Source organism: Carya illinoinensis, chromosome 8 (genome assembly GCF_018687715.1).
Source record: "Carya illinoinensis cultivar Pawnee chromosome 8, C.illinoinensisPawnee_v1, whole genome shotgun sequence".
Classification (NCBI taxonomy): domain Eukaryota; kingdom Viridiplantae; phylum Streptophyta; class Magnoliopsida; order Fagales; family Juglandaceae; genus Carya; species Carya illinoinensis.
In genome coordinates, this window is record NC_056759.1 from 29,540,741 (window position 1) to 29,556,940 (window position 16,200).

The 16,200-nt window shown below is 35.5% G+C and overlaps 2 protein-coding genes across 2 annotated transcripts; both read right to left on the bottom strand.

The window, feature by feature from the left end:
* Window positions 1-5,498: 5,498 nt before the first annotated feature.
* LOC122317831 (putative UDP-rhamnose:rhamnosyltransferase 1) lies at window positions 5,499-7,280 on the bottom strand. Its single transcript, XM_043134868.1, has one exon. The coding sequence runs from the start codon at window positions 7,128-7,130 to the stop codon at window positions 5,694-5,696; it is 1,437 nt and encodes a 478-aa protein (XP_042990802.1). The 5' UTR covers window positions 7,131-7,280; the 3' UTR covers window positions 5,499-5,693.
* Window positions 7,281-8,926: 1,646 nt separating this feature from the next.
* LOC122274747 (putative UDP-rhamnose:rhamnosyltransferase 1) lies at window positions 8,927-10,810 on the bottom strand. The gene has a single exon (XM_043083766.1). It carries the CDS (start codon window positions 10,662-10,664, stop codon window positions 9,231-9,233), a length of 1,434 nt encoding a protein of 477 aa, XP_042939700.1. The 5' UTR covers window positions 10,665-10,810; the 3' UTR covers window positions 8,927-9,230.
* Between the last annotated feature and the right edge of the window lie 5,390 nt (window positions 10,811-16,200).

Below are 16,200 nucleotides of genomic sequence, written 5' to 3' on the forward strand. Positions count from 1 at the left end.
GATCTAAATTGTAAATTTAAATTTTGTAAATATGACTATAATTTAAAAATTATGTAGTTTTTAAATTTGCTATTGTATATTTTATGTAAGTTGTAGTGTACTAGTTTTAAACTATATAGTTTTTAAATTTGTTAATGCATACTTTGTAAACAAGTCTAACAAATTGTAATATATATATATATATATTTATATATACACAATTTGTAAAATATAAAAATATATTTATATTTATATATATAAACATATATTTATACTTTTGAATATATATAAATATTTATGCTTTTATATATATATTTATATTTTTATATATAATATATATGTGGGCGGGGCGGGGGAAATGCGGAGCGAGGTTGGGCCCTCCTCGCCCCGCCATGGCAGGGGCGGGGCGAACAGGAGTGGGGTAGCGGGGTGCGGGGCCCCGCTGCCCACCCCTAGAACTAGTAGAAGGGGGTTTAGAGTTTGAGTGGTGAGATTTGCCATGTCACCTACATTTGAATCTATTAGAATCGATAGCTCCTCGAATTGAGTTAGGGAAATGTTGGCGATTGGTGTTATTGGAGGTATGGCTAGGAAAAGAAGAGTTTGTAGTAAGATTGGTAGATGGTGGGTCACTTTGTTGTTCAAGTTGGAGTTCATATGTAAGGAGGTGACCATATAGATCTTCTAGGGATATGGGGTCACCCCTGGTGATCAGGGAAGTGACAAGGGGATCATATGATGAGGATAGGCTAGCTAGATGATAGGACATAATTTCTGAGTCACAAAGAGGATGGGTAATGGTAGAGAGAGTATCATCAAGTTGTTTTACTTTTGTAAAGTAGTCTGTAATGGATAGGAAACCTTTCTTCAAGGTGGAGAGTTGGAATTTAGTGCTCATTATACAAGCAGAGGATGTGGAGGAAAAACGTTTTTCCAAGGTTAACCATACACAATCACGAGAGGTATTAAGACCCATAGCTTGGGTGAGGATGGTTTCTGAAAGAGAGGATAGGATAGTGCTTAGAATAAGTTGGTCTTGTTGGTTCAAGTGGACATAGGTGAGATTAGGAATTTGAATGGTGGAGGAGGAAGATGAAGAGATTGAGGAAGGTGGGCATGGAATTGTTCCATCAAGATATCTAAAAAGATTTTGTCCCCGAAGATATGGAACAAGTTGTGCTTGCCAAAAGAGATAGTTATCTCATGTTAATTTGAGAGTGAGGAGATGAGGGAGAGGAGTTGCTGGTGGTGATCTGATGGAGGTAGGGGAATCAACAGAGGAGGAAGAGTTGTTGGAGGCCATAGGATAGGAGATAATGGTCTATTTTGGCTCTTGATACCATAAAGAGACTTGGAAAAAAACTGTATGTTTTGGACTAGATTTCTTCAATGATCTTTTGAGGAGGTCCAGTTATATATTTATAGATATTATACATCATAGTTTGTTACAAGAATTCTATCATTAACTATATCCAAAATATACAAGAGATTAGATTGAATTTGATTTGATTTCTGTTTTCAGCTTCTTATCCTTATCTTCATTCTATTTGTCTTTGACTTCATCTTGATCTTGAATTTGAATTGAGTTTGATTCTTTATGGTTTAAAACATTTGTCTAAAACCAGACCGGTTACACCTCTACACTATACTTCTCATGATACTCACCCCCAAACAAGCACTCTGCTTTTCTTATTACTCGACGGCCAGCACTTTTGGCTCTCGTGGTACTTGTGTATAGTACGAGCGCTTTTTGTATCCACATTGCTCACTGAGGTATCGAGCACTAATTTGCTTCCCATGGTGCTCAAATTAGGGTGCTCTACATATTGCTAGTACGGGTACAAGTAGTAATTTACTTCTCATGGTAATCCCCTGGTACATCCACGGTGGCTGGCCTTTGCATTCTCTGGTAGTTTGTCAACATGGCCGAGTAGGGGAAGCTTCACGGTACGAAAGTTATCCAATGTGCAACATCTGAAGGGATCTTCAGGAGGAGATCAATGCTTCTATTTGTGGATATGAAGGAAATACGGTGATGTCGTGCATTAAAAGGTGGCGGCGTTTGAGCTTACTGAGCTCCAACAATGAGATTAGGTGACCAGAGGATAACTTGCATGGGAATTTGGCTATGTGAAGCTGCTTCTTGGGCTCGGCCGGCCATGGTGGCTACTTTCAAAGGTGGTGGCATTCGGAGATTACTTTTATCTTCGCCTACACTCTCGTCTCTTGGATATAATGTGTGTGTGCATATATATACACGTTATATCATAGATATATATATATATATATATATATTATTTCCTAAACCAAATGTGCGTTGTATTGAAATCAAAGTAAATGATTTGAGTTTTTCATTTAAAGTAAGATGGTTTGTAAATAGTAATAAGATAATTTTTTATTTTCAGTTTTTGTAAAAATAATTTGTGAATAGTTGTGAGATTGTTTGAATTAAATATTTTTTGGGAAAAGAAAGAAAAAATTGAATAAAAAATCTTATAAAATTAAAATATTATTAAAATATAATTTTTGTTTTGAGATTTGAAAATATCGATTTTTTTTTTTGTTTGAAAGTTAGAAAAGTTGTAATGATTAGTTTGAAAGTATTTGTATTTGAGTTATGTTTAGGAAAGAAATGAAATGAGATGAGATGAAAATTTTTGTAAATAGTAGTAAGATGATTTGTGAATAATAGAGAAATAGTTTGAATTATGGGGTTTTGGGAAGGGAGGGAGAAAGAGTTGAATAAAAAATATTATAAAATTAAAATATTGTTAGAATATAATTTTTTAATATAATTTTTATTTTGAAATTTGAAAAAATTTGAATTGTTTTTTGTTTGATAGTTTGAAAAGACTGTAATGATTAATTTGAAAAAAATTGTAATGATTAGTTTAAAATGATATTTGAGAAGAAAATAAAATGAGATAGGATGAGACCAAAACTATTTCCAAACATCTACTATGGTTTTTGGATATTGAAATGAAATAAGATGAAAACATTTCTTTATCTAAATCAGGCCTTAATGGTTGAAGATGTTTAAAATGCTTAAAAAAAAAAAAAAATCATTTGGATTGTACATTTGGTTTGCATCCTAGCATTAGCAATATAAAAGATCGACTTGATATTGAAAAATGCTAGTATGACTCTCAAATGCGTCTATCAAATGTATCTACTAATATTTCTTAATTTGTTTTTAACATGTCGGTCGAGTAGGCAATGTGGCAGCGCATTAATTAACAAGGAATGCATGAAATGTTGAGGATATTGACATATGGTTTGGATCTTGTCCTTCTTTTGTATCATAAATTATATGACTTGATAGAAATAATATCTTGTTAGGACCAAAATATCGATCAGCTTCATTTCTCTCCCTTCTCTCTAAACTTCTCAAAAAACACAGAGGTGCTCAATAGGGGGGTGGGAGCTTCGGCTCCCCCCTCTCTTTCCTCTCTCTTTTTGGTATAGTTTTTGTTTTGTTTTAATTTTCTCTTTTCAGGCCAATAAGGGTGGAATACCATAATAGTCTTTCCAGCCGCCAGCCCTCAACACGCACCCCTCCAAGATGTTGGCTAGCCGCTTATCTCCAAGACCACCGAATGCGGGGCTAAACAGAGGGGAGCGTAGCCCGCACGCGTAGGACAAAGACTAGGACTTCTTCGGTGTGTGACTGTCACGCGCCACCGAGGAGCCACCTGCTGACACTTAGCTTAGCTTTTATGGAACCTCAGACCCTGGGACTTCAGTTATCGACCGTTGGTTTCCTCTCAGTGTAGTGGGTGTCTTGCACGGCCCAGTGTAGTGGGTGTTCTGTCCCTCTGGTTTTAGAGCTTTTGTTGGTTTTTGTTCTTTTTCATTTCATGTTTTGATTCGAGTAAGAGGATGAGCTGCTAGATCGATCACAATCTAGGGCAAGAGCTGGTTGAGAGTAGCGGGTGATGTTATGGCAGGTGGTCATACGGCCGACATTCGCAATGGAGGTTACTATGGTTCATACGCGTGCTGGGTACACATTCTATTTGTGCTCGTGAAGTCGATGCCTGCGGTAGGTGTGCCGTCGGGGCTCATGCCGGTGCTCATGGTCCGGTAGATTTTGTTGTGTGTTTTATATTGTAGTTTATGTATTGTAGGTGAAATAGGCTACTGGACTAAGTATTCATAACAGTAGTATCCTGTATTCTGCATTTTTAGGAGGATGTAGAGGGCCATTTCGCTCTATTTATACAAAGCGCTCTCTTTCTTTTTAAAAAATTTTAGAAGTTAAAACAATATCTGTCATTATATATGTTGGAAAGTTTCAAAATAGATCCATTAGTTGGCTAATAGTATAGTTTTTTTTGGTATTGATAAGTGACAACCGTATTAAAAAGCCTGTTTCTATATTTAAAAAAAAAAAAAAAAAAAAAAAAAAAAAAAAAAAAAAAAAAAAAAAAAAACTTGTTTGGACTTTTCTTATTCAAATGAATGATTCATTGACTATAAAATAATAACAATAATAATAACGCACATTTAATAAGCAGCCTGTATTGTACTTTGACATTTGTCAAAACTGAGAACGCGGTCTTGGGCGAACGTCGCATTCATTCCTTCCAACCGAGACGCCAATGATAGGTGCAGCCACCTTCCGGTCAAAAAAGCAGGCGCTTCCAGTCATAAACGTCACAAAGTTGCCTTCCCCATATAATTCCAAAACTATAATGGTTTTTCCGGATCTATCATCATACGAGCATCCTCTTTTATTTTAAAAAATTAATTTATTATTAAAAAATTTATTTTTTAATATAAAGTTTATATTTACTTATCTTTTTTGAAACATTATGTGACGCTAATATATTTTATGATTATTCACACATATGAATTCTCTTATTTTAATATAAGAGATCGAAATGTCTTATCTATTTTAAAATTTTATAAAAACAATTTATGCACTAACATAATTTAATGTCATGCAACCATTCTTTTAATATAAATATCTACTTAATTAATTTGCTCGAATATTGGGAATTCAACTCCGTTTCGGCTTTAGCTCAAAACATTGTCAGGGAATTTTGAGAATTACATGAAAAAAAATCAAATTTTAATTGGCATAATTTAATTTTTTTTTTCAAAATAAAGTGAATTATGCACCATAAAATTATATCTATAATTACTTATATTACAATCCAGCCACGGTTTCATTCCTTAAAAAATATAATCCCATATTTAGGTTTAGTTTGATTATACAAATGAGATAAGATGAAAGTTAAATAAAATATTATTATAATATAATTTTTAATATTATTTTTATTTTAAAATTTAAAAAAATTAAATTATTTATTATATATTTTATAAAATTTTAAAAAAAATTATAATGATTAGATGATAAAACCATCGAACCAAATCAGGTGGGCTAAAACCACGTTGCAGATCATGTATATATAAGAGAAATTACTATGTTCACGTTTCGATCCCTTCATTTGATCAAGCAAATGATTAAAGCATAGATTATAGTGGCCCAAATCATGGCTTTCGAGACTAACCTATAGTAAATCATGAGCTCCATTATTCTCGATGTTATCACTTTAATTAACCAACATGCATGAGGGACACCCTGATGATTACAATAATTATATTTTTGTTTAAAACATGATCTTAAACAAAGTTTTCAAACCAACGTAAAAGAACTAGCTAGATCCTGACCATTAATATTGCTTATAATAAATCTCATCACGTACTTTCTAACCCTTGGTAATGATCCGCCTGTGTTTCTCCAGCAACTCAACAAATTTATCAACGTATCGGTGCTGGAGTTCCTTGTCCCCAAATATGGTGGTCATTTCCTTAGCTTTGTCCCTGTAAATCTGCCCCTCTGCGTCTTTCATCACCAACCTCAAAGTTTGTGAGACTGAGTCCCTGGTAAATGACCCATCTTCCTCCTTCCTGGGAATTTCAACTCCTGCTTGTCTCTCTTCCAAGAATCTAGCAATTAATCCTTGGTCCCCAATGAAAGGCAGCAGGATTAGAGCACGTCCAAACTGGAATGCCTCTGTCACCGAACTCCAACCACAGTGAGTCACGAACCCCCCAACCGACTCGTGACCTAGTATCTTGAACTGAGGTGCCCAGCCTGTCCAAACAATCCCACGACCTTTGGTTCGCTTCTCGAACCCTTCCGGTAGCTCAACTGATTCCCCACCGGCTGACTTTCTTAGAGCCCAAAAGAATGGACACCCAGATTGCTCAAGCCCAAGAGCCAACTCGTTGAAGTCTTCTTCACTCGGCCGGATTTCACTTCCAAGTGCTACATAAACCACTGACCCTTTTTCTTGCTTGTCTAGCCACTCCGAAATTGTATCCCAAGTGCTATCTTTATTGTCATTGCCTTCTTGTGGCAAGGGTGGCAATAAGCCCACGGGAACCACAGGTATGTGGAGAAGCTCTCCTAAGAGATTCAACCACTCAGCTTCGACTTCCATACATGTTTTAACAGCCAGGACTTCGGTGCCTAAGAACACCATCTTGAAACGAAACAAGTCCGAAACACCGGAGGCATTCTCTTCAATGTTTTCAAAGAGCTTTTTTGCCTCATACGGCCGATACACTATTTTGGATGGAAAGGGGACCCATTTGGGAGGGACGATGAAATGCTCAAGTTCCGTTCGTTTGCCTAGATCGGTCTCCTCTGTTGTTCCCGGCGACGCCGACAACGGAAACTTTGGTGGTCCAATGAAACACAAGGATGATGCGTTGAAAATACTGAAGAAAGCTCGTGAGATGCCAAGTCTGGAAGCAATTGGTGGTAACCAGTGAGGGGCAAAGTCATGAATGATCCAATCAGGGTTCGAAGTTTCTAAAAACTTAGACAAGGGTTCTTGAAGACCATCATGAGCTATCTTAAGGTATGGAATTATGTGGTGGGGTACGTCCATGGTGGCCTCTGCGTTCTCCGGCAGGTTGTCAACATGGGGTAAGGGAAGCTTCACCAAAGTTATCAAAGGCGCAACATCTGGAGGGATCTTGGGGAGGCGATCAATGTTTCTAGGCGTGGATATGAAGGTAATACGATGACCCTTTCGTCGGGCTATGAGCTTGCCGAGCTCTAAAGATGGGATTATGTGACCAAAGGCTAACCATGGGAACATGGCAATGTGAAGCTGCTGCTTAGTTTCAGCCATGGCGCGGGGCTACTTTCAGAGGTGATGGTGTTCCGAGATCAGTTTGTCTTTGCCGACAGCACTCCGTCTCTTCGATTTATATATGCGGGTGATGCCCACAAGGAAATCCTCACCATGAGTTTTGTCTGTGGGTAAATGTCTGGTCGGTAATGTGCGTATATATGCGCGCATTTCCAAAATCAGATTTGGACATTATAATTTTAAGAAAAATTTTATTATTTTAGTTACCATCTCAATTATATTTTTATTTATTTATTTATTAATACATATATAATATAGAGATGATGAGAAAAAAAATTCAATTAATTTAATAATAATAAATTAAAAAAATTAAAACAAGGTGCAAGAAAAATTATTAAACCAGTACTGCATGAATGCATATTTCCCAGTAATGCCCTTTTCTAATTTCAAATTAATTAATCATGCTCACAATGACCTCGCCTCTACTAACAAAATTCCACCGAGCCTGGTCATAGTAATATGTTGCATTTTTTACCAATCTTCTGATTTGATTGCTAATTTTTCACCAAATCTGTGACCTTTCTCCGTAGATCATGATGTGACGGGGAAAAATGGATATTTTTGACGAGTTGGTCCTTTCGTTAGAAAAATAGAGAATCAAATGAGATGAAAATTTTGTAAATAATAGTTAGATAGTTTGTAAACAGTAAAGATATAGTTTGAATTATGAAGTTTTGGGAAGGGAGAGAGAAAAATTTAAATAAAAAATATTGTTAAAATATAATTTTTATTTTAAGTTTTGAAAATTTGAATTGTTTTTTGTTTAATAGTTTGAAAAAGTTGTAATAATTAATTTGAAAAAAATTATAATAATTATTTTGGAAATGTTTGTGTTTGAATGATATTTTAAAAAAATGAAATAAGATGAGATAAGATAAGATGGAAGCATTTCACTATCCAAATCACGCCTTAATGGTTAAAAATGTTTTAAAAATGTTAAAATAATAATTTGGATTGTACATTTGATTTGCATCCTAGCATTAGCATTGTCCAAATATAAAAAATTGACTTGATATTGAAAAATACTAATATGACTATCAAATATGCCCAGTAAATATTAGGCAATGCGGCAGCCTATTAATTTGCAAGGAATGCATGGAATGTCAAGGATATTGATATATGGTTGGAATTTTGTCCTTCTTTTATATCACAAACTATATGATTTGATAGAAATATCTTGTAAAGACTTTTATTATTGTAAAGAAAAATCTAGTTGTAAGGATAATTGTGTATTAATATGTACATCAATTTATTTTGATTGGTCAAAAAATAAATTTTATTAAAAATAATATTAATTTAAATTTTAAATATAAAAAAATCAATATTAATACACGAATTATTACATGAATTTACTTTAATACGCGAATTATGAGAAATGCTACGTACAGGAGGAATTGCGCACACCTCTCACTGTTTTATTTTTCACCAAATCACCTGCATCAATTATTTTTCTTTCTCGAAACTGAGAATACGGTGTTTGGTCACATTCATTACTTTCAACCGAGACGCAAATGATAGGTGCAGCACCTTCCGGTCAAAAAAGCAGGAGCTGCCAGTCATAAACGTTACAAAGTTGACTTCTCGTATCCCAAAACTAGAATGGTTTTCCGTATCTATCATCGTAAGGGTGATTTATGTCGGGGCTCCTCTTTTATTTAAAAAAAAAAGAATTAATTTATTATTAAAAAATTAATTTTTTTTAAATAAATTTTATATTTACTTATTTTTAAAAAAAATATTATGTGTTGCTGGTACATTTTATGATTATACACAAATGCTAGTACGTTTCCTTTGATTTGATCAAGCAAATGATTAAAACATAGATTATAGCGGCCCAAATCATGGCTTTCGAGACTAACATATGGTAAATCATGAGCACCATTATTCTCGATGTTATCACCTTAATTAACCAACGTGCATGAGGGACACCCTGATGATTACAATAAGTATATTTTTGATTAAAACATGATCTTAAACAACGTTTTCATTTTCAAAAAAAAAAAAAACAACGTTTTCAAACCAATGTAAAAGAACTAGCTAGATCCTGACCATTAATATTGCTTATAATAAATCTCATCACTAACCCTTGGTAATGATTCGCCTGTGTTTCTCCAGCAACTCAACAAATTTATCAACGTATCCGTGCTGGAGTTCCCTGTCCCCAAATATGGTGGTCATTTCCTTAGCTTTGTCCCTGTAAATCTGACCCTCTGCGTCTTTCATCACCAACCTCAAAGTTTGTGATACTGAGTCCCTGGTAAATGACCCATCTTCCTTCTTCCTGGGAATTGCAACTCCTGCTTGTCTCTCTTCCAAGAATCTAGCAATTAATCCTTGGTCCCCAATGAAAGGCAGCAGGATTAGAGCACGTCCAAACTGGAATGCCTCTGTCACTGAACTCCAACCACAGTGAGTCACGAACCCCCCAACCGACTCGTGACCTAGTATCTTGAACTGAGGTGCCCAGCCTGTCCAAACAATCCCACGACCTTTGGTTCGCTTCTCGAACCCTTCCGGTAGCTCAACTGATTCCCCACCGGCTGACTTTCTTAGAGCCCAAAAGAATGGACACCCAGATTGCTCAAGCCCAAGAGCCAACTCGTTGAAGTCTTCTTCACTCGGCCGGATTTCACTTCCGAGTGCTACATAAACCACTGACCCTTTTTCTTGCTTGTCTAGCCACTCCGAAATTGTATCCCAAGTGCTATCTTTATTGTCATTGCCTTCTTGTGGCAAGGGTGGTAATAAGCCCACGGGAACCACGGGTATATGGAGAAGCTCTCCTAAGAGATTCAACCACTCAGCTTCGACTTCCATACATGTTTTAATAGCCAGGACTTCGGTGCCTAAGTACACCATATTCAAACGAAACAAGTCTGAAACACCGGAGGCATTCACTTCAATGAGTTCAAAGAGCTTTTTCACCTCATAAGGCCGATACACTATTTTGGATGGAAAGGGGACCCATTTGGGAGGGACGATGAAATGCTCAAGTTCCGTTCGTTTGCCTAGATCGGTCTCCTCTGTTGTTCCCGGCGACGCCGACAACGGAAACTTTGGTCCAACGAAACACAAGGATGATGCGTTGTAAATGCTGAAGAAGGCTCGAGAGATGCCAAGTCTGGCAGCAATTGGTGGTAACCAGTGAGGGGCAAAGTCATGAATGATCCAATCAGGATTCGAAGTTTGTAAAAACTTAGACAAGGGTTCTTGAAGACCATCATGAGCTATCTTAAGGTATGGAATTATGTGGTGGGGTACGTCCATGGTGGCCTCTGCGTTCTCCGGCAGGTTGTCAACATGGGGTAAGGGAAGCTTCACCAAAGTTATCAAAGGCGCAACATCTGGAGGGATCTTGGGGAGGCGATCAATGTTTCTAGACGTGGATATGAAGGAAATACGATGACCCTTTCGTCGGGCTATGAGCTTGCCGAGCTCTAAAGATGGGATTATGTGACCAAAGGCTAACCATGGGAACATGGCTATGTGAAGCTGCTGCTTAGTTTCAGCCATGGCGTGCGGCTACTTTCAGAGGTGATGGTGTTCCGAGATCAGTTTTTCTTCGCCGACAGCACTCTCGTCTCTTCGATTGATATATGCGGGTGATGCCCACAAGGAAGTCCTCACCATGAGTTCTGTCAGTAGATAAATGTCTGGTCGTTAACGTTTGTATATATTCAGCATTTCCAAAACAAAAATTTTATGTGAAATTAATTTGTTATTTTTTTTTGTTCACTTAAGTGAAATGATTGGTTAAATATTAAAAAAAAAAATTTAATTAATCATATCAATTAAATGTATAAAAAAATATAAAAATAATTATATGTAATATTATTCTTTTCAAAATCAGATTTAGACATTATAATTTTAAGAAAAATTTTATTATTTTTGTTATCATCTCTATTATATTTATTTATTTGTTTATTTTTATTAATACATATATAATATAGAGATGATGAAAAGAAGAATTAAGAATAAAATTAAAAAAAAAATTAAAACAAGGGTGTAAGAAAAATTATTAAACCAATACTGTATGAACGCATATTTCCCAATAATGCCAATTTCTAATTTCAAATTAATTAATCCTGATCACAATTACCTCGCCTTGACCAACAAAATTCCACCAAGCTTCTTCATAGAACCATGTAGCATTTTTCACCAATTTTCCGATTTGATTGTTAATTTTCCATGAAATCTGTGGCCTTTCTCCGCAGGTGATGTGGTGGGGGAACAATGGGTATTTTTGACGAGTTGGTACTTTCGTGGGAGAAATAAAGAATCCGAGGAATGTAAATTTTATAAATAGTAATTAAATGCATGATTTGTGAATAATAAAGAGATAATTTGAATTATGGAATTTTGGGAAGAGAGAAAAAAAATTAAGTAAAAAATATTATAAAATTAAAATATTGTTAGAATATAATTTTTATTTTGAAATTTAAAAAAGTTTAAATTATTTTGATAGTTTGAAAAAGTTGTAATGATTAGTTTGAAAAAAATTGTAATGATTAGTCTATAAGTATTTGTATTGAAATGATATTTGAGAAAAAATTAAAATAAGATGAAAATATTTCTCTATCTAAATCTAAGTTTTAATGGTTAAAGATGTTTTAAAAATGCTTAAAAAAAAGAGAAATAATATTTACAGTCGTAGTTGTGTAAGTACAGTGTAGTCATTTTGAAAAAATTGAATTAATACGAGACTCATATAAAAAAAAATTTAATCGTAGATCTTATTTTTTTTTAAAACGATTACACAATATTTATATATTGTATAACCGTTTATAATATTACTCTAAAAAAAAATAATTTAGATTGTACATGAAAGAACAACTTGACATTCGAAAGTATTAGTATGATTCTCAAACGTGCCCAACAAATATATCTACTAGTATTTCTTAATTTTATTTTTTATTTTTTTTTATTTTTTTTTTATTTTTTGTTTTTTTTATATCAGCCGGCTTGGCAATGAATGTGGCAGTACATTAATCAGCAGGAATGCAATAGAACGTTGAGGATATTGATATGTGGTTGGGATCGGATTTGATAGGAATATTATCTTGTAAAGACTTTTATTGTTGGAATGGACAATTCATTGGCTATAAAATAATAATAATTATAATTATAATAATAATAATGCACATTTAATATGCGGCCTAAAATTGTACTTTGACATTTGTGGAAACTGAGAATGCCCTCCGGTATTGGGTGAACGTCGCATTCAGAACTTTCCACCGAGACGCCAATGACAGGTGCAGCCCCCTTCCGGTCAAAAAAAGCAGGAGATTCCAGTCATAAATGACACAAAGTTGTGGCGTTGCCGTCTCATTTCCCAAGGAGCCGTGCTACATCCAAAGAGCCGTTCTAGCACGAGACTAATCTAGAAGATCAAATTTTTTTTATTAAAAAAACTTTTTTTAATTATTTTTTTATATTCTTAAAAAGTTTATAAGATTATTAAAAAATAATTTATTAATCTTTAAATAAAAAATAAAAATAAAAAATTTCGGAACCCAATCAGGACCCATATCTCGGTATGCCTAGCATTTTTTTTTTTTTTTTCTCCAAAACTAGAATGGTTTTACCGTATCTATAATCATAAGAGTGATTTATGCCATCATAAGAGTGGTTTGTGTATATTTTATGATTATACACAAATATGAATTCTCTTATTTTAATATAAGAGATCGAAATGTCTTATCTATTTTAAAATTTTATAAAAACAATTTATGCACTAACATAATTTAATGTCACGCAACCATCCTTTTAATATAAAGATCTACTTAATTAATTTGCTGGAATATTGGGAATTCAACTCCGCTTTGGCTTTAGCTCAAAACATTGTCAGTAGATTTTTAGAATTACATCAAAAAACAAATCAACTTGTAATTGCACTGCAACAAAAAGACTTTTTGGGACGATATCATTTTTTTTTCTTTTTTTGATATTGAAGTTTGGAAAGGAGATCGAATCCAAGATCTCTCTTATGAAAACTGAGTCTCATGCCATTTGAACCACATGTTCTTGGCTGAGACGATATCGTTTGAGACAAAATGAAAATCATCTCAAAAAGTAAAATTTAGGGACAAAATTCATATTTTGAGCTAAAAAAATGATGGAATGTCTGTAACGTTCGAACGTGTTTGAACGGTCTAGATAGAGATGAAATATTTTGTCCCAAATAATTAAATCATTCGAACAGTAATGATTCAACATTCGAACGATTAAATTTAACCGTTTGAATATAAATTTTGGTGTGTTAGGTAAAATTTTTTTGAGAAAAATTGCTATACTGTTCGAACGTACCAATTTAATTGTTCAAATGATGAACATCATTGTTCGAACTTGATTTGTAGGGTTTGAACGGTAACTATATGTTGTTTTTTTTTTTTTTTTTGCAGAATTATATTTATATTAACTAGTAATTATAAGAAATTTATCAATTAAATAATAGAAATAATATAAATTAATAGTTAGTTCAGAAAATATAAAATAATACTAATTCATAGTTAAATACTGAATTTACAAAACATAAAATATTGTCCATGGTAGAAGCAAAAAACAAATAAACAAAAGATAGAAAGTACTAAGACCCCAAGTCTTTGCACACTTCCTCGACTGTAGCTATACGTTCCTTTATTTGTATCAGTCGAGTACTGATGGTGACCTGAGTCGCAGACATGACATCAAACTCTATACGTAACTCAAAGATGCTAGCAGTAATCTCTGTATGAAACACAAACACAATAGAATAAATCTCCACACGCACTGCATCGATCACCGCTGATGTCTATCTGCTGATCGTTGCACACACGATCTCGGCCATCTTGTGATACCCTGCTTTTACGTGTATTTTCACTGAAGGAGTTTTTAATTTAATTAATATATTAGCTCTTTTATTTTAAGTTATTGTATTTTAAATTAGTTTTATTTTATTTGGTGTGATGTTTAATTTATTTTAGTCGTTTTATGGTTTTTAAAATCGTTTTCTTCGGTTCGGTTTTTGGATTCCGGAAGTGAGGACTGGACCTCATTTCTTTTCCCTCATCTTTTCTTTTTCCATTTTTTTCTTTTTTCTTTTCTTTTGCTTTCCATTTTTCCTTTTTCTTTCTTTTTCTTTCTTTCTTCTTCCTCATTCTTCCCGTGTGTGCTGTAGCTGCTTTTTTCTCTCTCCCGTTGCCGTCAGCCTCTTCCACCCAGAACCACCGCCACCAGCCGACGTGGCCGACGTGGTAAACAAGGACGGTGGTAGAATCCCGCCTATGGTGCGGGATTAGGGATGGTGGTAAGCAGAGACAGTGGTAGAATCCCGCCTGTGATTCTCGCCTGTGGTGCACTCGTAGGGACGGTGGTGAGCAGGGATGGTGGTAGAGTCTCGCCTGCGATTCCCGCCTACAGTGCTCTGATGGTCTGGTTTTTGGGCCATTATCGGGGATAATGGCGAGGTTATGTTTGAAGGTTAAGTTTTTGGGCCAAATGGAATTTTGGCGTGCGTGGAAAAAATGTGGTTTTTATGGGACATGTGCTTTTGCATTCTTTCATGCATATTGTTTGAGTTTTAATATACTTTTATCTAGTGGCGTTTGGATCTTACTTACCTGCTACACCATTTTTGGTACCGTAGATTTTGGTGTAGAGTTCGAGGAGGAGGAGGAGGCTGAGCCCAAGGAGGCGGCTCCGCCAGGCGGCCGGAGTATTGAGTTGGAGTTTATGCTTTGTGGTTGGTTTGAAACTATATTTGTAACTTGTAATATTTTATTACGTATGTTTTGAACCGCTTTGTATTAAACTAAGAAAAATTCTGGTACTTAGTTATATGACTTTGCTATCTGCTGCGTGTTTCTTTTTGCACACTTGTTGCTTGTACACACACTTGGCACTTGGTGATAGGGTGGTGACCCGCAATGTCATTATCCAGACGTCTCGATTTTTCCGTGTCCGTACGTGGGATTTGGGGGCGTCACAGGTGTTATCAGAGCGATTTGGCTCTGGGTAAAACCACATGTCCTGTAGGTAGTACTAGAATGTTTTTTTTTTTAAGTTGTGTTTTAAAATTTATTTTAAGCAAAGTTGCTATTTGATCTGTTTTATTTTATTTGAATTTATTTGAGCTTGTTTACTTGTATTTATTTATTTAGTTATGTTATTGCATGCTGGTTTTTTTTTTTGTTTCTTGTTATGTGGTTTGGTGTTGGTTTTTTATTTTATGTTGTTGGTTTTATTTGTTTTTCTTAAAGGGGGTCAAAGGTTGTGTTGTGGTAGGAAATTGTGAGGCCAAGAAAGTCTACTCAAGAGCCTCGGGACGATACGCCGAGAGATGATGCTATAGCCCAAGCGATAAGGTAGATGACGGAGTTCATGCAGTAAAATTTTAGGCCACAACAAGGAGGGCCTTGGCCACAACAAGGAGGGCCTTGGCCACAACAAGGAGGGCCTAGTGGAGTGGTGCAAGCTAAATATACATATGAGTGCTTTCTAGCGCATAGAACTCCACCCTTCATGGGAGAAGAGGATCCACTACGGGCTGGAAAGTGAGTCAGAGATTTAGAAATAACTTTTGAAGTATGTGGTTGCACTGAGGCACAACAAGTACTTTATGCCAGCTATCTGTTGTAAGGCACTGCTTTTGAGTGGTGGGATACGAAAAGAGTAATGCTGGAGTCAGAATTGGGATCTTTTGCCGCTGTGACCTGGCAACACTTTAAGAAAGAATTTAATGACCGATTCTTTCTCGCTTCTGTGAGGCGGCAAAAAGAAAGAGAGTTCTCAAGCTTGGTCCAAGGGAGTATGACCGTGTAACAGTATGCCCGAATATTTATAGAGCTTGGGCGATTTGCTCCCCACCTCATCGCCATGGAGGAGATGCAGGCCGAGCGTTTCCAGGAGGGTCTGCGTCCTGATATACGCAAAATGGTAGTCTGCCACCGGATTGCCACTTTTTAGGAATTGGTTGACTTAGCCACTCTTGCAGAGCGAGAGGTTAATTTGAGTATGGGCTCCCCTCTAGGACAAAAGAGGCGGAGTTTTACTGGTGAAGGAAGTAGTTCGG

Excerpts from the sequence above, each read along its gene's own strand:
- LOC122317831 (XM_043134868.1), bottom strand. The coding sequence starts at position 7,130 with ATGGCTGAAACTAAGCAGCAGCTTCACATTGCCATGTTCCCATGGTTA.
- LOC122274747 (XM_043083766.1), bottom strand. The coding sequence starts at position 10,664 with ATGGCTGAAACTAAGCAGCAGCTTCACATAGCCATGTTCCCATGGTTA.